Consider the following 21,960-nt stretch of genomic DNA (forward strand, 5'->3'; position numbering starts at 1 on the left):
AAGAAAGAAACACTAACCTGTAAATATGTTGCCAATGAAATTATGTTCATATACTGTAACTGCAGTGTAAAACCTGGGTGTCTTTGAATTATGAAAAATGGCTAATTTAAATTAACTGTTAACTCTCAGGAAGATATTCACAAAAAATGTCAGAAAATGAAGACCCTCCTATGGATGCCAATGGCACAGACAAAGAGACAGCCGATCGTGAGTCAGAAGTACCTGGCATGTCCCTGGAAAATAAGCAAGGATTTGGGGAGGAAAGCACTATGTCATCTTACGAAAAAGGAAACGATGACATAGCAAAACTCTCATCCTCACATCAGGATCTAGAAGTGAAACCACCACTAATCACCATAAAGACGGGTATGATTAGTTTTTGTGAGTGACATTTTACAATGACCTGTCTTTATATGTGTTGATGAGCAGGATTCTTTGTATTGTTCATCTTATTAAATATAGGTGCAGGTAGACACAGAAGAATTGGAGCGCAAATGGAAAAAAACATCAATCAGACAGCACCAGCTGCTGTATCCCAGTCAGTCACCACTGCTGTCAGTAATTATTATTATTATTATTATTATTACTATTTATTTTATTTTATTATTTTTTTCTGTTATTTTATTATTTTAATTTATATTTACTAATTTATAATTATTTAATGAAATAATGTATTAGTTTGTTTGTGGATTATATATAGTCTGGCATTACATATTTTTGTATTTTTGTATCCAATGCTGTAAGGTTAGTTTGCTTGTGCGCTCCTCATTTAGGAGTCACACTCATGGTCTCCGAGGTCAAAAGTGACCAGACACCCGAAATGTAACTTTTTTCTTCAGTAAAATCAATCTGATATATTTTTTTCAATAATATATTTTCTTATGTATTTTGAGGAAATTTTATGGTACTAATTGATATTTATGAAATAATTATGATAATTGTTTCCCCATTGAAAATAGTTCAAAACATTTTTTTCTAATGTTTTGAAAATTATTTTTCAATTAATGCAGTATATTAGATTAAAATAGAGACTGGGCCTTTAAAATCCAATTTTTGAAGGCAGAATAGCACTTCGTGGTGAGAGCAAAAAAGAAAAACCTGTAATTACATCGTGTAACCCAGGGGGTTTCAACCTTTTAGGGCACATGTACCCCCAGGTTTGTCTAATTTCCCAAGCACCCAAAGCACCCACCCCTGTTAATGTATTCACACCGATTTCCTTTAACATTAACATATACGTACAGTGCGCACCGAAGCTATCTAACGTTATCACTGCGCATTAGTACCGCATTGAGATGTCTTGCGCTTAAATGGCTTAAAATTACTTTAATGTTTAAACTGAAAAAACTTAAAACACGTGAGAATAAAAGGAAGCAGCACTGGTCCGATCGTTCAGACAGTTTTGGGGAGCTAATGCCCAAATTAGACTTCTGCGTCGAACCTACCGAACGTAGCTATGCCGTAGGCTATGTGTAGTACGACGTAGCCTGACGTGCACCTCTCCAAAAATCTAACAGCACATCAATTCTACATGGATCGCAAGCACCCCTCCCTCCATATGTACTTAAATGTTGATTTGAAGTGTAAGTTTTTGCATTATTAATACTACTTTTAAACCTGAACGTTGAACATTTTGTTAGACAAAACTAAAAAATTATATAAAAATGTAACAAAAATTAAGAGGAATGCTTTATCAGAGCTTAATCTTTCTGGGTCTGATCTGATTTTAACCTTATTTCAGTCTTCTGACTCATTTTGGCTATAGGGTTACAGCCATACTGATTTATTTGAGTATGTATAATTCTGTATGTGTGTGTCTGTGAGTGTGTGTAAGTAAGCGTGTGAGTGGATGTATTCGTTTTACACTCTTGATGTTTCAGAGTGTAACCCCTTCCTCACTGTCCACTTTTTACTGCATTGTAGGTGAATTATTGATTTTATTTTACATAGTTGCAGTGTTACAGTCACACCAGTTCATAGGTGGTTGTGCGTGTGTGAGTTGGTGTGTTGATTTTGCACTCTAGATGTTTTAGAGTTTCACCCCTTCATTGCAATTTTTTTCTGCATTTCGGGGATTTGTAGATTGTACACACAAAATATTTTCTGTATTTTCGCTTTTTTTCCCCATTTTCCATTCATTTCCTATGGTCAGTCATTTTTGAATGAACAACATGAGTGTGACTATTTTTTTTACAACCACTTAGCCTTTTCGAATCATGCCCTCAATTATTTTTGTGTGTGTTCACATACCAAGTGACATAAAAGTCACCAAGTTTCATACCATTCTGGTGAAGCTATGATAAAAAAAAAAATCCAAATGTAAAATTCTCAGGTAAGAAGCGACCAAAGACCGCTCAAAGGTTAAGCTGACTTGACTTGTCCCTCTCTCTCAGGTGTCAGGGAAGCGCTCTGTGATACTATCTAATGAAGCCCGAAAGGAGAAAATAAAACAGGTCAAAGCTCTCAAAGATGAGCGTAGAGCAGCTCTTGATGGCCGACACAAGTACCTTATCTCAATCATTGCAGAGATGATGAGCCTGGGGGACACGGAAGTCGAGGAGGCTATCATCTCAGATGATAAGGTTTGTAAAATATAACACTACTAATGTCTTCAAAATACCAGACATGTGGTTGCCATGTATAAATGTGTGTATGTTCTGCAGTTCTACATGATTGAGGAATTCTTCTCAGCAAATGGTTCAAAGAGTCTTACGTTCTTCTACCAAGTCACAGAAACGGTAAAACACACAACTTAATGGTGACTGCAAAACATCCTAACAGCATGATATTAACAAGCTATATCTGCCTGTATTTTTCTACAGTCCCATTCTTGGGTAGATACCACAAATTTAACCACTGGACAGAAGAAGCTGTTTATCACAACAGGCACTAATGAGGTACAACAACACCTTTACTGTTACACTTTTAACAAAGCCCTGCAACTAATTTCAACAGAGATAATATGTAATAATAAGAGTAATAATAAGAAATGTTTTTCGAGCACTAAATCAGTATGATTTCTGAAGGATCATGTGACATTTGAAAGTATATTAAAACAGAAATCTAGAAACTATATGTGTAAAAACTAATAGGTTAATTAGTAGTAGTCACAACAAGACAAGCCAGCAAGACATGTTGTTCTGGAGGGACTGTCCCTGCAATTAATGAAATTTAAGTAGCTTTGGATGGACAGCGTGTTCTAAATGGCGAGTGACTAAGTAACTCTATATGCGTGTTGCTAAGGAGAAAAACAATGAAATGGGTTGCTCTTCATTCACTGATTGCAGGGTCTTACCGGGCAGTGTTTGTTTTTCACAAGAATCACGGACAAGGCCATAACAACCACAAACATATCCCAGGTCAGTGTGGGTTGAGGTGGGCAGGTTTATTTTTCAAGTGTAACTGGTACTGTTTAGTATCGTCTATAGGTCATTAGATAATCTTATGGCATTCTCTGTAGGAGGTGAATTTTGGAATGCTTGACTGCTCAGAGACAAGTGTCCTCCACAGTTTGGAGTTTCTTTTTACTCAGGTCATGAACCAAGCCCTCAAATCACAAGAGGTATGAAATATGGTTCCACAAATTATATAAATGATGAATGTAACACACCTGTATAGGACAGGATATATATACTGTACCATTGCTTTCTGTCTTGGACCATATGTTAATATAAAAATTCATACTTTGAATAGACTATTTTATTTTTACATTATTGCTCCAGTAAATTACCAAAATGATTTATTAAAAGAATTTAACACTTTCTGACAGTTCACTCACCCTCACACCATCCAAGATGTAGATGAGTTTGTTTCCTCTTCTGAATAGATTTGGAGAAATTAAGCATTACATCACTTGCTCACCAATGGATCCCCTGTAGTTAATGGGTGCATTAGAATGAGAGTCCAAACCTCTGATAAGAAGAAACTACAAGTAATTCACACAACTCTATGTAATCAATTAAAGCTGCATGTTTGTAATTCACAAATCCATCATTAAGATGTTTCCAGCTTCAAACTGTTGCATCCAGCTAAAATACAAGTCTTCTATTCATAATATTGCCTTCTCCAATGAAAAAGTCATCTCATCTGAATCAGAAGAGAAATATGCACAGATAAAGCGACGTTTACAAACAAATTAAATTAAATTTAATTCGTTGCAAAGCAGCTTTAAAGACAATGTAAGTTTCTAAATTATATTAAGTAGTAGATTATCAGTGGTGACTATATCAAGTTGATGTCCATATGGCAGAAATGATAAGTATATAAAAAACATTGCAGTTGGTTAATGACACCCATGCACTGTGTGATGGCCACTGGTGAGGAAATTATGCAATGCCAAATAAAACAAACTCATCTACATCTTGAATGGCCTGTGGGTGAGTTCATTTTCAGAAATGTTTCATGTTTTTATGAAATTCTTATATATTTATGAACATAAGTTATTATTTTCATTAGAACACTGAAACATAGAAAATATAGAAATCTGGGACTTTCTTCTTTATTTTTAAATTTTATTTTTTGTTATTGTTCTGTTATTTATTAATCAAACCTTTCCTTTAGGATTGGGGAGCTATAAAAGGTGGTCAAATGAGTTCAGATGTGCAAGACTTTCTGAGGTCAGTGGATAAGTTCAACTGTACCCTTTCTTCAGTGATGAGGAGCATGGATGAAAAGTTTAAGCTTCACAACATCCCATCAGCCCCTGACCTGAGTCATATACAGAAAGCTGAAGACTACAGTAATGCAGGTAAAATGTTGAATATGGAATAAATCATAATCCACTCTATGTCAAAGTAATAATATTTGGGTGAGGTAGAGGGCTTTACACATTTTCCTATTGTATATAAATACATACTATTTCTAGGAATTAACCCAAGGTCACATTTTATTTATTGCACAGAAATAAAATATTTCACATTTAATAACCATAAAAATACATAACACAAACAAAAATTACAAGCCAGTCCTAAACTTAAGCTGCTATTATTCTATTTTTTGGCTTTGGCATTAAGCTAATAACTCAGAGCTGGTAGAAAGTCTGGAAGCAGTGCTGTTACACTGGGCCAAGCAGATAGAGCAAGTGCTGACAGAAAGTGAACGCATCAGGAAAGAATCAGATGATATTGGACCCTCAGCAGAGCTGGCACACTGGAAGCGCAGAATGATCACCTTCAGCAGGTACCATGCCATCCAGCAGTGTTTTTTCTTCAGCAGTAACACACACAATTGACCTATCGGTAAGCCCCGCCCCCCTTAGTAACTGTTGCGAACTCGGACAAACAAATGGAGTTGCTAACTGTCTTACAATGACAGCTGTCAGTGTGAAAAGCTTGTCCCTATATCTTTTTGAAAAAATTTGGACACAGGAGGACTACCGTTCAAGTGGGACTAAAATATGCCATGGAGGGATATATAAAGGATTTAAAATAAATAGTGTGGGAATTAATTTGGAAGCGAGGGTTTACACTTCACAATGCAGGTGGGAGAAGCCTCATGTTACGTTCGTCACGATCGCAGATAACCACATTCCAGATCAACACTGTTCATGTATCATGTAACACAGGCACATTGTTTTTCGATTTTTGAAGCACAAACCCCATAAAAATGATGCAAGCTTCGGATCTTCCAATGTTCTCTATGGCGCTGAAACCTTCAGATGTCCGAGTTCTGCTCCCTTTGCCAACTGCCATTGGCTCATCTGCGTTCGAGGGGAGGGGTTTACCGATAGGTCAATTGGTAATTTAGTGTTTATACATATAAATATTAAAGTCACTATGTATTAATGTTTTTCAGTCTATTGGATGAAATCAAGGACTCCTATGTGAAGATAGTCATTGGTATACTGAATGCGGCCAAGTCCAAGACTCTGAGTAAATGGAGAGAACTGGTCAGTTAAGTAGATGTTTTGTTTTGCTTTGTATTTTCATACTTTTTAATACATACTGTATTACATGAAGAAATGCCACGTTTTTAAATCAAAAAGAAAAAAGTAAGTAATTATGCTTTGCATTAAGAGAATATTTTTTAAGGCCATCAACATTCAACGTTATTTTAAGATTACCTCCAAATTTTGCTTAATAAATCTCACTCATTAAGGTTATCCTGTATATTCACAATGACTTTTGTTTTTAAATTAATATAAAAAATATTACTATAATAAATTCAGTACAATGAATATGCAGAATTAATAAATAATGTAAAAAAATTATAACCTTTTTTTACATTACAATAGAAAACAATGAGTTTTTTGTGTTACTGGATAATAATTTTAAATAGTTCCATAAAATACTTAATAACAGATTGACATTTTGTTTGTAAAATGCTGTTTTCTGTCTACAGGATGCAAGTATTACTGTTGTGGCCAATGAAGCTAAAGATAATGTGAAATATCTATCAACTCTGGATAAGTTTTTCGAACTTTTGGAAAAAAGCACTCCAGTAAGCTTCAAAATTTTATACATTCTTCAGTAAAAACTGTTACATAACCAAGAGTGACATTTATGGGTCACTTTAAGTGTCACAGTTTGAGTATCATGTAATTTTAAAACATAAGGAGTCTCTTTTGCAAAAGTTGCAATGGAATATTTCATGTGTAGATATTCGATTGTTTATTTCAGAACACCATGCTGAATCAAATTCCCAAACTGATGAACAGCATACAAATGATTCAGCGTGTGTCTCAATACTACAACACCTCTGAACACATGACATCGCTCTTTGTGAAGGTCACTAATCAAATGGTTACCACCAGCAAAGCTTATCTCTGTCAAGGGGTGATGAAAATCTGGGACTTGGACAGGTTGGTCTTTTGTGAGATGCTGAACTGCATTTCTAAATTAAATTAGACAAAATACATTGGTTTGTATTTGCATTTTATTTAGGAAAGAACTGCTTCAGCGGATGAAAGAATGTATTCAGCTGAATCAGGAGTACCAGCAATGCTTCCACCGAATGAAAGAGAAATTACAGGGGAACCCTCTTGAACGGCAATTTGAATTGAGGTCTGTAAACCATAGCATAAAAGTCAAATTAAGATCAAAATTTAACCCTAAATTTACTTTCTTAACTCTGCTCTGCTTTGTCGTACCATCAGTGAAAATTACATATTCGGAAAGTTTGACACATTTTGCAAACGTCTGGAGAAGATAACAGACATGGCTACAACTCTTGAAGATTTTTCAAGCCTGCAGTTTATGAAAGTTGAAGGTGTTGAGAAAATATACATGCGCTACCAAACGATTGTTTCCAGCATCAAATCCAAGACCTACAATGTACTTGACCACCGCAAATTAGAGGTAAGGTCTCTTATGACTATATATATTTTGGTTTAGTTAAGTGTTTTTTTTAGACGTGATACAGCTCTTACATGACATTATTTTTTTCAGTTTGACAATGACTACACTGAGTTCAGAAGACAAATCCAGGGCTTATATCAGTCTCTTGATGCACTGATTGACACTTGGCTTCAACGTCCGCTCATTGTAAGGCCCTTTTAGTGAAGTGAAAGAGTTGTATTATTAATTGAACATTCAAATGGCTGATCCATTCATTGCATCTCATGACCAATAGATTACATAAATGTATTCCTCCTACACTGAAAGTAAATTTATTTACTGCACCCACAGACTCATCAGGTCCTTGACCTGCTGTCCAAATTTGAGAATGGTGTGGGCAGACAAATGGACTTCACCCAGAAGTATATGGTAGTTTTGCAGCGGTATGAATGTGACCTTGAGTTTGTGCGCAAACTCTACCAAAGAGAGAAGAACAATCCCTCTTCTGCACAATTCAAGACTCCTGTAAGTTCCCTGTTGAGTGATCACCAAACTGCTCAACTCTATTTCATATTTAAATAATTTCATAAAAAATGCAAATATGGCCACAACTTATTTTACATATATTCAGAATATCCAACACATGAGAACACAGGAACTACTGTGATGGCATACTGTTTATCATTAGGACTAAAATTGTTTTACATTTTCTTTTGCAGTTGGCTAGTAAAATTCAGTGGTCACAAAATCTGTTTAAAAAAATTCATGTGCCAATGCAGATCCTAAAAGACAAACTGGACATTATGCAGGTAATTTACAGACAAAATTGTCACATTTCATCAGAAGATGAACAAAGTTTAACTTAATTTAAATGACACTTGAGCCTGAAAAACACCTTTTATGAAACTTAAATATTTTGTCTTGAATTTAAGATGCCAGAGAGGAGGAAGATTATTCAGGCATACAACAAACTTGCTGCTGTGCTGCTTGAGTATGAAATGATACATCACAAAGCTTGGGTTGATGGTGTGGAACTGGGACTATATGGTCTCAAAGCTTCACTGCTGACTAGACACCCAGAAACCAAGGTTCACAAGTTTATATCACTTCAAACTGAATTTCAAAAGACAATATTATTTGGCAAAATGTAACATTATATTTTAAAACAGTTAAAATTATTGCAAATTCAAATTTTTTATCTGTTATTATTAATAAAAACCAAACTATATGCTCATAAAGTCATTTAAGAAAATGCAAGAAATATATTTTATGGATTTGATAATTGAATTCTCCATTATTTGTAAATAGGTGTTCTATGTGAATCTTGACCCTCTAGTCCTGGAAGTTTTGCAAGAGGCAAAAAACATGTATACATTAGGTGCTAATGTACCTGATGTTATCTACAACATGGCTCCCAAAGAACCTCAGCTAAAGGAGTATCGTACCAAGTGAGTGCATTAAATATGTACCCTACATTAAAGAAATAGTTCAGCCTTAAAAATGTGGTTAAGTTTGTTTCTTCATCAGAACAGATTTGAATAAATTCATTCAGTGCCGTCATATTGAGAGTCCATTAGCAGCTGATAAAAACATTCCAACAAGTAATCCACATGACTCCAGCCTATGCGTATCTCATTTAATGTCTTGTAAAATGAAAAGCTGTGTTTATAATTAACAAATCCGTCATTAAGATGTTTTAACTTCAAACAAGTCCTCTTACCGTAATATTTCTTTCTTCAGCAATATTGAAAAAATATGCAGAGATCAAGCACCATTTACAAGCAAAAACATTGCAAAATAAATATGTTTGTGGAATTTGATGTGACATGACAACAGAGGATGGACTGGAGAAAGTGTTTTTATGGATATTTTTGCCAGAAGTAAAGGTTTAAAGTGGATTATTGTGATGTTTTTGTTAGCTGTTTGGACTCTCATTCTGACAGCACCCATTCATTGCAGAGGATCCAATGGTGAGCAATATAACTACATTTCTCCAAATTTGTTTCAATGAAACAAGCTCATCTACATTTCAAATATCCTGGTTGTGTACATTTTTAGCAAATTTTCATTTATAAATTACATTTAAAATTATAGTGATCATACTAAACCAGTAATTTTTACCTTATTCATGCAATATTATTGCATAAAGCAGTGCTATTTGTGTGGCATGCATAGTCACTGCCTATGAAGTGTTCCAATTCAGATTCTATGATGGTTAGGATCAATGTTATCATTAGACAGCAAGACATCCTACGTACTCATGAACAAACAAGCATAAATTAGTGATCTAAATTGAAATATAAGGTTAATACATACAGAACATTAATGTCATTGCTCTCAGATTACAGGAGATGCTCAGCAACTTTGATGCAGTAGTCAAGAGGATACCCAGTGTGCTACAATCCCCAATGAAGCCCTTCATCAAATATGTGGAGAGTGCCCTCTACCCTGGACTGAGCATTCTCTCATGGACTTCCCTTAATATTGACCACTGTAAAACAAAATATTGATATCACTCCACTAAATAAATGTTATGTTTATAGAATGACATTAAGTGACCTACTGTAGAGTGTATTAACCTGCAGTGTTTATGTGGCCAGTGAAGTTTGTCTTAGAGTTTGGGAATTCTTTTTTAATTAATTCTATTCTATGTTTAATCCTACCTAGGTACCTAAGTCTTTTCCCATTGTTTCTCAGTCATAGGCTGTGTTTACAAAGCACTGCAAGAGCTGGAGCAAGTAGTGAAGGTTGTTATGGATATTCTGGAATGTCGAATCGAGCGCACCTTAGAATCCATGGCTTCCACCAATCTGCTGACATTGCCCAAAAATCAGCCAGTTACACCTGAGATGTTCCTCACCAATACAGAGACCACTATCAACACAGCAAGACAAACTATGAAGATGTGAGTGACAGTTTAATTATCTTTTATCACAGACTGGTATGGTGTAAACAGTTACATTTAATTTGATGGCCACAAAGTCAAACTGTTCAAAAAGATCCTCTTAAAATTTTGCTGAAAATGAACTTAACCTCAGGCCATCCAACATGAAGATGAGTTTGTGATGTAATTAGCATTACATCACTTACTCACCAATGGATCCTCTGCACTGAATGGGTGCCATCAAAACAGCAGATAAAACATCACAATAATCCACCAGTTTTTATCAGCTGTTTGAACTCTCATTCTGACAGCACCCATTCACTGCAGAGAGAATTAATTGTTTTTCGATAGTATAGTATCGATATATACTATTTAGGGCTGCCCCCTAATAGTCTACTAATCATTAGTCGACTAGAAGAGGCTTGGTCGACCAAAATGTTATTAATCACTTTGTCGCAGAAAAATATTTTAGCTATATATAGAGAGAGAAATGTCTACTTTCAAATAAACCAATTCAAATGTAAAACAAATAGTCTCAGTTGTAATCCATATGAAACATGCATACAGGCTCATCATACTGTGGAGATGACGAGTCAGTTGTGTTGCCAACTTCATCTCTTAAACTGAAAACAAAGAAAGCACTAGTTTATCAACAAATTATTAAAATGTTAATGAAACATTCATAATATTTTTTTCTGCCAGTGCGCTGTGACAAGCTTTATGTGTGTGCTTGTGCGCTTATATGGCTAGGTAGGAAGTTAAAGGCTCATTATGATTAAAATGGTCTATTAATAAACGTAAGATTAGTCAACTAATCCTTAAAATGTACGACTACTAGTCGACCAGAAAAATCCTTAGTCAAGGGCAGCTCTACTATATAGTATATAGAAGTGGTTCTCAAAGTGTGGTACGGCTTCCTCTAGTGGTATGCAGAGGAATCACTAAATTAAATATAAATTAATGTTAAAACACATTTCAATTTAATCTTTATGTATTTTTTTACATTCAAGTACAGGACAGTTTTTATTTAACTTTTAGGTAATTTTAATTTAATCATTATTTAAGTTTTTGATTTACCTGTATGTAAGCACAGTGCAGTGTTGATGTTCAAACTGTGTATTTACAATGTTAAAGTGGCTGCCAACAACAAATATTCTTAAAAATAATAACACTGCCATGTTTTTGAACTGTGCAGAGCTGTAGCTGAATATGTAGGCTTACTGCGCTACTGTATTTTAATATTGGTCATTATGGTGGTACTTGGAAAGCCAAATATTTTCTGAGGTGGTACTTGGCATGAAAAGTTTGAGAACCACTGGTATATAGTATACAGTAATAAATAATAATTTAAGGATTCCTTTATTTTCATTCAAGTGCAAGCAAGCAGGTGGAGAGCTCAATGATGGAGATGGTTGAAGAACTGAAGAGAGTCCTGAAACCTTCAGAAAGGGTCAACTTGGAGGTGCTGTAAACATCAATTATGAAGGCTTTATTATTGTTTATAATTATTAAAAACACTTTTTAGCACTTGATTAGATGGGTTATAACTCATTATGTGTGATATTACTGCTATAAACAGTCACACTACACATAATAAGTATAGTTTTCTGAGAAAGTCTTAATGTTTATGTTCAGAACTACAAATGTTTGCATCCCGATGCCAAGCAGAAGACACGTTGTCTTTCCTGCCTGCCATGTGCTTTCTATATAATGATGGGACAGTTATGTCAGAAGAACACAGAGGCCCTGGTCAGAGGTATACATCCATTATGGAATCGGAGAATTCAGCGTTTCATCTGAAAATTGAGAACCTTACTTGTATTACCTTATTGAGTCAATTATTAATGTTGTGTTCTTTATTTAAAAGCTACCAAATGCTCTCTGGATTCTCTGTGGCGTCGGCTGCTTGTTGTGAGCTCCAGGTATCGTTCTTCATCTCAAAATGAAGCTGCCGTTCAGTTTCCTATTTTCAGGGTTTCTGTTGAGCTGGCCATTCCTAGCATTGTCTTCAGACCAAGTTTCGAACAGATACAGGTAATGACGTGAAAACAACAAAAAGCATAATATCAATATGTAAAGTATACTTGTGCTTCTGTTTGGGGGTTGTTTTAATTAAATAAACACTTTAAATAAACTTTTTTTACTTTCTATTTCTCAGGTAATCCTGAAAAAAAAATAATCTTGATTTCCACAAGCAGCTCAACTGTTTTCAACATTGATAACCATAACAATAAGAAATGTTTTTTGAGCACCAAATCAGCATAGTAGAATTATTTCTGAGGGACCATTTTTTCACTGAAGCCTGTTGGATGTTCAAGTCATTAGGGAGAGTTGCAGCCCTTATGCTTTCCCTATAGCACTGGTTAAAAAGAAGGATGGCTCTCTGCAAATATGTGTTGACTATCGCCGATTAAACATTAAGACTCATAAAGATGCTTAACAATACATAAAAAAAAAAAAACAGCCATTTATACAGAGAAAGTGTGCTTCTGTGCATCTCTCTTTACAGTGAGTGAGTTTACTTTAAAAACAGCGATTTATCCTCTCATTGCTGGAAAATATAATGTAGAGATTCAGTATTTAAAATATTATTAATACAAGTTGTTGGGCAGTATTGACAAATTTATTTGCTCCTGGATATGTGTGAGCTGCGTGATCTCCAATATGTTTGTGTGTGTGCGTGTCAGTATGCAGCGCATTAATATATAACGGTTAGGCTCTAATGCACACTAGCACACCAGTAGCCTATAGGTGTGTGTATTGTAGGAGCTAGACAATGTATGAACCAAGACAATGTATGAACCATCAGAAACTGGCATCTTCATGTGTATACATATTGATATGAAGTAAATTCTAAAACTTAAGATTTATTCCTAAACACTAATTTGTCCTTGATGTACAGGGCATTCTCAATAAAGCTGTGAACATGGTTCTTTCAATGGCAAAGGATATTCCACTCTGGAAATTTTCCCATGTCCAACAAGAACAACTGGAGGTAACAGAATTAAAGGGGTGAACTTATCAATACATTGCCTTACAGACTTCCATTGTCCATGGAAAGTGCTTCAATGTTCTCTTGACTTTTACTTGTTTTTACACCCTGACAGTTACAAAATTATCCTGTAATAGTTACAATCCTGTAATAGTTACTGGCATATGACAGATGTGTTCTAACCTTTATCAGAGGTTAGTTAGCTATAGAAGTCTTGTGACTCCACAGGCAGAGCAGGCGGCAGCGCGTGAGCTTGGAGATGAGACTCTAGTCACTAAACCACTTATGCTGAGGACTCTGGACAGACAGGTGACAGAACATAAGGATGTGAACAAGGCTTTGTCCCAGCTTGTTCCTGTGGTGTCCTCTCTCAAAGCAGATGCTGGGGACATCCTGAAAGGGTTGTCTCAATTTTCAGCCCTGTGGAAACAGGTATTCTTTCACTCTCTATAGATATATAGTGTGTCAGTAGGAAACATCAGTTTATGTTTCCAAATGTTCATTTTGCCATTAATTGCAAAACTCCAGTGAGATTTTTGTTTGCTCACGGAGTCTCATTAACATCCAGTCTGTCTGGAACAGAAACAGACAAAACTGCGACAGTCTAAATCGAGAAGAACTGTGGCAGTGTCCTTGTGCAAACAAAAATCTCACTGGTTTATTACAATTAATGACAAAATGTATGTTTGTAAATATATTATATATATATTATTTTGGAGTGAAATATGATCCAGACATGTTTATGATGGGCACATACACATTGTGGAGCATCAGGATCTCGAAATGTGTGACATTTCTTGCTTTCCTCCAATCTAGGACCCAGCAGAACAAGTGAAAGCATTTTTGGAGACCAAACCGTTATTGTCAGAATTCAGCGGCCAACTATCTCTGTATTCTGTACGTAATTTTTAAATAAGTCTTATGAAATTTAAAGATAGCTGCAGTCTAACTGAGAGCGATCCTAAATTCCTCTACATGTATTTGATTAGACATTTGAGACCCGGATTCAAGAGCTTCCTTCCACTTGCACCGTCTGCCCCATCCTCTACGAAACTGAATCCCTCAAACTGTCCCTCGTTCAAGAGTGTCGCACCTGGAAACGTGCATTTGGTGTGGCTCTAAACCAGAAGGCCTCTGTGGGCATGGCTGAGATTAGCTCTTTTGTGGATGGGGTGAGCAAGCAGCTGCAGAGGCCCATTTCTGACCTGGATGACGTGAGGGAAACCATGGCCGCCCTGCAAGAGATACGAGAAGCAGAGATACGAATAGAGACCACCAGAGGACCGGTAGAGGAATCATTCGCTTTGTTAAATCGCCATGAGCTGTTCTTCAATGATGGAAATGCGGAAAAAATTGATGGGGTTGTGTACGCTTGGAAGGAACTTAACGTGATGGTAAGAGAAGTTTTTTGTGACCAGGCAGTTTATTCTAATTATTTTTTATACTTTATGTCACATCAAAGAAATAGAGAATCATCTTTACCTTGTCTTCTTGGGATCTAGGTTTGTTTTTAAATGTAAGATGATCTGTTTTTAATTTGAAGGCAAAAGAAACGCAGAATAAGCTTTTGGAAATTCAACCTCAGATGAAGGCTGAGCTTGTAGCTGGAGTTGAGGTCTTCCAGCAATCTGTGCAAATTTTCTATGCTGACTATGATAAAAGGTTAATTTGCACATTATCCTTATGCAGTTTCTTACATTTCTTTATTAGTGATTATAATGTCTTAATAAAGCTTCTGTTTTTGTGTTCAGGGGTCCTGGAGAAGCAGGTTTGCCCCCACGTGAAGCCAGTGACAGGTTGCAAATTTATCAGGCCAAGTTTGATGAACTGTGGAGGAAATTCGTCACCTTTTCTAGCGGTGAAGAACTGTTTGGCCTCCCTGTTACAGGTGCTTCTTGTATTTTTTATTTTTTTTACCTTGTAAATATGGGTTTAGGTTCAGAAAGGACAGGGTGGATGCCATGTTTACTTGATTTGGACGAAAATGATGCTGTGAGGGATAGACATAGTCTGGTCAATGGTTTAAACTGCCTTATGGTTCTGGATGTAATGTTCAATTTTCTATTTGTCTTTTTTGTCAACTGGAAATGTTGAATGTTTTGTCATCTAAATGATTGACACTAGGGTATATAACAGTACCACCCACAGTAAGATTTTTTTGTGTTTTTGAAAGTCACACAGTAATATTGTGAAATACTATTACAATTTTAAATGATTTCTAAATTTTAAAATGTAATTTATTCCTGCGATGGAAAAGCACATGATCCTTCAGTAATCATTTTAATATGCTGATTTGGTGCTTAAGAAACATTTTTTATTATTAATGTTGAAAACAGAAAACAGCTTCTTAATGTTTTTGTGTAACTGATTTTTTCCTTGGTTCTTTGATGAATAAAACGTTTAAAAGGACTGCATAAAAAAAATCTGTTGTAACATTCTAATTGTCTTTTTTGACTCTTTTGCTGAATATCATGCATCCTTGCTGAATGAAAGTATTAATTTCTTTAAAAAAAAAATGTTTTTCATTTTTCCACTTTCAGAATATCCTGATCTTCACAGAATCAAACGAGAGCTCAACCTTTTGTCCAAGCTGTACGGCCTCTACAATTCTGTGATTGACAGCGTTTCTGGCTACTACGACATACTATGGGCTGACCTCAATATAGAAAAGATAAACACTGAACTGCTGGATTTTCAGAATAGGTTTTTATGATTTTAACTTTCTGACTAATCTGATTAATAAATATTGTATATTGATTGCATATTTTGTAATTTTTTCAAGGATCCGTAAATTGCCTGGGGGCCTGAAGGAGTGGCAAGCTTTTAATGACTTGAAAAAGACCATTGATGACTTTAATGAAACCTGTCCTCTACTCTACATGATGGCAAATAAGGTGATGTTGAGCAAGCATCTCTTCATACACACATATGAACACATTTATATACAACAAGCTATAATTTTTTTATTAACATACACATTCTTTAATTAACATACAACTAGGCAATGATGCCCCGACATTGGCAGCGCTTAACTGATCTTACCGGCCATAAGTTTGAAGTGGAAGCTGCTAATTTTAGCCTTCGAAACATCATGGAAGCACCTCTGCTAAAGAACAAAGAAGATATTGAGGTATTGTGCAAGCAAAATATTTCATTTAAGATAATCTTAATGGTTTGAGTCAGATTGATTGCATAAAAAAGCACAGTGCTGTCAGTATCTTATGAAAACCCTCTGGGTGCCAGGATGTGTGTATCAGTGCCGTTAAGGAGCGAGACATTGATGCAAAACTCAAAGATGTTGTGACTGAATGGAGCAGCCATCAGTTCACATTCGCATCATTCAGGTCAGAGAAGGAATTCATCTGTAATTAATTTCATTAATTTGCCACAAAATCAATTAATTCCAAAAAAAAAAACCTTTCAGGAATCGCGGAGAGCTGCTGCTAAAGGGATCGGACACCTCTGAGAAAGTGGCGTTAATGGAGGACAGTCTTATGGTGCTCGGATCTTTAATGAGTAACAGGTATTTTGTGTTACTCATATGTGTGTGTCTGTGTGTTTATATGTATGGTGGTTAATACTAAGGATGGGCATTACAAGCAAAAATAATATTTGAAAATCGCTAGGTATTATTTGATTATTATTCTAAAATTGCACCCCTCCCCCGCATGCATGCACAAACACCCATAAACAGGAGGGGCAGTTCAATATCGTCTGTCAAAATTAGGTAATTATACTGTTTATAAACTGCAGGCATCAGGGAGCTGTTATTACTATGAGGAGCATTGAAATTGCTTTTGAATGCGCGGTTGCTTTTTACTTTAACTTTTGAGATTTGCGATCACACATACGGAGCAGCACTTCGCAGTACTTTTTTACCACCCATTTTACAAGATTAGATGTTTGTCAGTGGTGCTCAGGATCTGCAAATCATTCACCATCATCCTATCAGTCATCTCTCCTTACTCTGTTTATGTGGTAAGTGAAATGTTATGTACTATAATGAAACCAACAAGTTATTTGTTTTTTCATGCCTTTCTGAATACGGATTCAGCCACACCTCTAACCCAGTCGGGGGTGTTTGTCCACACAGAGCTCTTATTTGACATCCTAAGTTATTTTAACCATTATATGCTACACAAGTCTTTTTTTATGCCACACACGGTGTGCGGGTGAGACAATGTGTTCTTCTGGTGTTTTTGACTGCTTTTAGGTGCGTTATTGGCAGAACCACCCTCTACGTACATGAACGCATCAGCACGGAAAACATGGGGAAATATTTTAAACAATAATCGCACAACCTATTGGATATTCTATAATTAAATCAACTAATCGAATATTCAAAAATCGTGACCCATCCCTAGTTAATACACTTGCAAAATATATCCCATGCTTATTTGATATTGTATTTCATTACAGTTTGAAGTAAATTTGATTGAATTTTTGTTTCAGATATAATGCTCCATTTAAGCCCACCATACAGCAGTGGGTGCAGAAGTTGTCAAACAGTTCAGAGGTGATTGAGAAGTGGCTCACAGTGCAAAATCTGTGGCTGTACCTGGAGGCTGTGTTTGTGGGTGGAGACATTGCCAAACAACTGCCGCAGGTAGCATGAATCCAAATAAATGATTCTTTCTTTCTTAACCTTGTGAGCAGTCCACTACTGACAAGGCAGCTACCTTGTAAGGGGCTGTTTACACAAAACATGTTTTCCTTTCCACTGTGGCATTTTTCCACATGACCATTGCGTTCATATTGTTTCAGCATACGGTGCATGACACAGCATTCTAAAAATGTAATGGTTAATTTAAACAAAGTCAATCTTTCTGAAAACGTGTCTCAAGACCTTGCGTTTTATTTCCTTTTTCACTGCCAGTATCTTTGATTTTTGCTTTAAAAAAATAAAAAATTGTGTGAATGGCCTCCAAAGCTCCAAAGTTTCTTATGAAAAAAGTCTCCTTACACACTCACTTGCATGCATTGCACAAAAAGCTGTGCTCATGTGACGCACACAAGATAAGTGCAACATGATACATAAGTGCAAATAATAGATATTGTGTGGAATGACCTTTTTTTATTATTATATTGAATTTTTTTTTTTATATTTAACATTTCTTAAAATGTGCTCTCTACAGGAGGCTAAACGCTTCCAAACCATTGACAAATCTTGGCAGAGGATAATGCAGCGAGCACATGAGATTCCTGGTGTCATTCAGTGCTGTGTTGGAGACGAGACACTGCAGCAGCTCCTGCCGCACCTTCTGGAACAGCTGGAAGTGTGTCAGAAATCTCTGAGCGGATACCTGGAAAAGAAACGCCTTGTCTTTCCACGGTTCTTTTTTGTCTCTGACCCTGTCCTGTTGGAGATACTGGGTCAGGCATCTGACTCACACACCATACAGGTGTGTTTATCTAACTTTGTTATTATGCCATATAACAGTTCTCATTTATTTATGGTCATCATAAGCAGCATTTAATAAATGTTAAAATGTGACATGGGTTGCTCATTTCTATATATGTTTATACAATGTACTATATAATACTGTACATTCAAGCTAGTAAATACAGCATTTAATAATTGAGAAAATTCCTCAATAACCTTTTTCTAAATTTTCTGCTTTTCAGGGTCACCTGTTGAACCTTTTTGATAATGTGAACCGAGTTGTGTTTCATGAGAAAAACTATGACCAGATACTAAGCTTTCAGTCACAAGAAGGGGAAACAGTGAATCTGAGTGAACAAATCAATGCCCAGGTACAACATTTATGAGATTACATAGAATAACATAATGGAATATGGAAAAACTGTGGTGTTTTCCTATGAAAGCCTTAAATGGCATAAAAAATGCTTAATTGTAGCACTTCAAATTACTGGGGTTTCTGGTTTCTACCTGATGGTTAACAATACTGGCAGAAATTCCATAGATCTACTGATAATGAAGATAGTTAATGATATCACCCTACAGGGTAATGTGGAAGCCTGGCTGGGTCTGTTACTGGATGGAGTCAGGAAGACCATTCACAACATTATACGACAGGCCCATATGGTTATTACTGACCAGGGCTTTAAACTGGAGGAATTCCAGTCGATGTTCCCTGCTCAGGTTGGGCTGCTTGGCATACAGCTCATCTGGACCAGAGATGCTGAGGAGGCTCTCTGTAATAGCAAGACTGACAAAAAGGTTTAAATTGAATTTCATGATATATTTTAAATCTGGATGTTGTAGTTTATGAATGGAAAGCTTTCTTCCCCCATCAATAAGTTTTATTCAGTATATGTTCTGTTACAGTCTGATGGTATTTTGAAGGATGTTTCCCATATTTTGTTGATCATTTTGTCATTTTTGTACAGATAATGCAGACTACTAACCAGAACTTCCTGGATCTTTTGAATGAACTGATTGATATGACTACTCACGATCTGACCAAGATGGAGAGAACCAAATATGAGACGCTCATCACAATACATGTTCACCAGAAGGACATTTTTGATGACCTGGTGATGCATTTATGGGCTCTTCTGTGTAAATTCGTTGTTATGTATCATTCTCTTGAAATAGCTTTATACTTATACTTATACTTTATACTTTATACTCATGGATCCATTTTAAGATAGTCTACTATACACTGTTGTTTAAAATTTTAATATTTATTTTCTTATTTTCACTAAGGCTACCTTTATTTGATCACAAATACAGTAAAACAGCAATATGGTGAAATGTTATTATAATTTGAAATAACCATTTTCTATTTGAATAATTTTTAAAATGTAATTTATTCCTGTGATGCAAAGCTGAATTTTATGCATCATTACTCTCGTCTTCATTGTCACATGATCCATCAGAAATCATTCTGAAATGCTGATTTGCTGCACAAGACTGATATAATGCATTTCAGTATTCTTTGATGAATAGAAAATTCAAAAGTACATTTGATTGAAATTAACCTGCAGAACCCTGTACAAGACTAATTTATTTAACTTCTAACCTTCACATTGCCTTTTTATGTTCCACTCAAGGTACGAATGAACATCCGGTCTCCTTTAGACTTTGAATGGCAGAAACAGTCCCGCTTCTACTTCAAAGAGGACACAGATAGATGCATAATCCAAATCACTGATGTGGAATTTGATTACTGTAACGAGTATCTAGGCTGCACTGATCGTCTGGTGATCACACCTCTCACTGACAGGCAAGTGTAGATATATAGAAGATGCCATTTTCTTGTAACTAAGTCAGCACAAATGGCTCTTAATGAGTAGCACCCATTGTCTTCAGTACATTAACCACCTGTTTATTTAAAAAATAAAAAGTTTGTTTCTTGCAGATGTTATATCACGTTGGCCCAGGCTTTAGGGATGAGTATGGGAGGGGCCCCTGCTGGCCCTGCTGGGACAGGAAAAACTGAAACCACCAAAGACATGGGCCGTTGCCTGGGAAAATACGTGGTTGTCTTCAATTGCTCTGACCAGATGGACTTCCGTGGACTGGGCCGCATCTATAAAGGTTGAGTCTACCAGAACTAACTTCTCAAATGGCTTTCTTCTCTTTCACCTTATACAGAGCACCTGTTTCAACCTTAATCAAAATAGTGGATGCATATTTAACATGTATGACCTTTTTCCAATGCTGTTTCATGTTTATAATGTTTTTCAAACAGGATTAGCTCAGTCTGGCGCATGGGGCTGTTTTGATGAGTTCAACCGCATCGAGCTGCCTGTGCTCTCAGTAGCTGCTCAACAAATCTACATCGTCCTGCAGTGCAAGAAGAACAAAAAAACTCAATTCATATTCACAGATGGAGATGTGGTGGATATGGATCGAGAGTTTGGGATCTTCCTTACTATGGTAATGGAATTATACTGCAGTCATTGAAGGAGCTATATGGGAAACTGACATGTTTTTCAGTCTTACTTTTTCTTCAGTATTTCTCCCTCCATTAAATGGTTATTTTTCATCACAGAACCCAGGTTATGCTGGTCGACAGGAGCTACCTGAGAACTTGAAAATTCAGTTCCGCACAGTGTCCATGATGGTTCCTGACCGAGCCATCATCATGAGAGTGAAACTTGCCAGCGCAGGTTTTCGTGAAAATCAAGTCCTCAGCCGCAAGTTTTACACACTGTACAAACTGTGTGAGGAACAGCTTTCTAAACAGGTACTCACAATACATAATTGAAGGCATAGTTTACCCCAAAAAATGAAAATTCTGTCACTAATTACTCACCCTCATGTCGCTGCAAACCCCTAAGACCTTTATTCTAGACCTGAAGATCTTTGCCTGAACCCGACGGGACCCGATGGGTTCGGTCGGGTTCTGTCTTAATTTATATAACCCCCAATTTCCACCAGATGCGTAACGGCTGCGTTACGGCTCCGCTGCGTGACAGCTCCGTGTTCCGTCGTCCGTCAATACCCACCAGGTCCGTATTTGTTGCGGAACAGCTGCGGTCATGACTGACAGCTGACGTCACGATGCCCCATGTAATCTCGCGAATTCTGGTGTGATCGCGCGATATGTAGTTTCTATCAACAGAACTACCAAACCAGGAACAGTTTTCCATCCGAAGGAGTATAGGATAGAACGTCTCCGGTTACTATCGTAACCTTTTCTTTTCTCTTTTCATTTCTTCATCCAACGTGTCAACGGGGTTAAAACTTCAACAAGCCTGTCTCCGCCCATTATGACGTTTTCAAGGTGTAGTGTAGGGAAATATGAGCGCTGTGTATTTTATTTTGAAAATTAAACGGATCTCTTATTTTGTTTCTGGCTGTTCTGTTTTGTCACTCGACTTCCTGTCCTGCGTACTCT

The 21,960-nt window shown here is 36.4% G+C and overlaps 1 protein-coding gene across 2 annotated transcripts in view; it reads left to right on the forward strand.

Moving 5' to 3' along the window:
* Positions 1-146: 146 nt before the first annotated feature.
* LOC132116281 (dynein axonemal heavy chain 5-like) overlaps positions 147-21,960 on the forward strand; it is a 62,588-nt gene continuing 40,774 nt past the window's right edge. For both annotated transcript variants that reach the window (XM_059525048.1, XM_059525049.1), the window contains exons 1-44: positions 147-366; positions 463-554; positions 2,394-2,582; positions 2,664-2,738; positions 2,823-2,897; positions 3,288-3,359; positions 3,461-3,562; positions 4,561-4,747; positions 5,013-5,178; positions 5,794-5,887; positions 6,340-6,438; positions 6,618-6,799; positions 6,882-7,001; positions 7,094-7,295; positions 7,386-7,481; positions 7,626-7,799; positions 7,994-8,083; positions 8,207-8,362; positions 8,583-8,722; positions 9,616-9,767; positions 9,972-10,179; positions 11,533-11,620; positions 11,794-11,914; positions 12,026-12,192; positions 13,061-13,153; positions 13,379-13,582; positions 13,967-14,047; positions 14,140-14,544; positions 14,694-14,812; positions 14,902-15,038; positions 15,691-15,853; positions 15,933-16,044; positions 16,152-16,280; positions 16,394-16,494; positions 16,575-16,673; positions 17,603-17,756; positions 18,286-18,552; positions 18,776-18,904; positions 19,116-19,331; positions 19,502-19,648; positions 20,168-20,340; positions 20,476-20,654; positions 20,809-20,996; positions 21,112-21,306. In XM_059525048.1, coding sequence (XP_059381031.1) covers positions 147-366; positions 463-554; positions 2,394-2,582; positions 2,664-2,738; positions 2,823-2,897; positions 3,288-3,359; positions 3,461-3,562; positions 4,561-4,747; positions 5,013-5,178; positions 5,794-5,887; positions 6,340-6,438; positions 6,618-6,799; positions 6,882-7,001; positions 7,094-7,295; positions 7,386-7,481; positions 7,626-7,799; positions 7,994-8,083; positions 8,207-8,362; positions 8,583-8,722; positions 9,616-9,767; positions 9,972-10,179; positions 11,533-11,620; positions 11,794-11,914; positions 12,026-12,192; positions 13,061-13,153; positions 13,379-13,582; positions 13,967-14,047; positions 14,140-14,544; positions 14,694-14,812; positions 14,902-15,038; positions 15,691-15,853; positions 15,933-16,044; positions 16,152-16,280; positions 16,394-16,494; positions 16,575-16,673; positions 17,603-17,756; positions 18,286-18,552; positions 18,776-18,904; positions 19,116-19,331; positions 19,502-19,648; positions 20,168-20,340; positions 20,476-20,654; positions 20,809-20,996; positions 21,112-21,306 — 6,558 coding nt within the window. The remainder of the gene's footprint in view (positions 367-462; positions 555-2,393; positions 2,583-2,663; positions 2,739-2,822; positions 2,898-3,287; positions 3,360-3,460; positions 3,563-4,560; positions 4,748-5,012; positions 5,179-5,793; positions 5,888-6,339; positions 6,439-6,617; positions 6,800-6,881; positions 7,002-7,093; positions 7,296-7,385; positions 7,482-7,625; positions 7,800-7,993; positions 8,084-8,206; positions 8,363-8,582; positions 8,723-9,615; positions 9,768-9,971; positions 10,180-11,532; positions 11,621-11,793; positions 11,915-12,025; positions 12,193-13,060; positions 13,154-13,378; positions 13,583-13,966; positions 14,048-14,139; positions 14,545-14,693; positions 14,813-14,901; positions 15,039-15,690; positions 15,854-15,932; positions 16,045-16,151; positions 16,281-16,393; positions 16,495-16,574; positions 16,674-17,602; positions 17,757-18,285; positions 18,553-18,775; positions 18,905-19,115; positions 19,332-19,501; positions 19,649-20,167; positions 20,341-20,475; positions 20,655-20,808; positions 20,997-21,111; positions 21,307-21,960) is intronic.

Source organism: Carassius carassius, chromosome 35, assembly GCF_963082965.1.
Source record: "Carassius carassius chromosome 35, fCarCar2.1, whole genome shotgun sequence".
NCBI classification, from domain to species: Eukaryota; Metazoa; Chordata; class Actinopteri; order Cypriniformes; family Cyprinidae; genus Carassius; species Carassius carassius.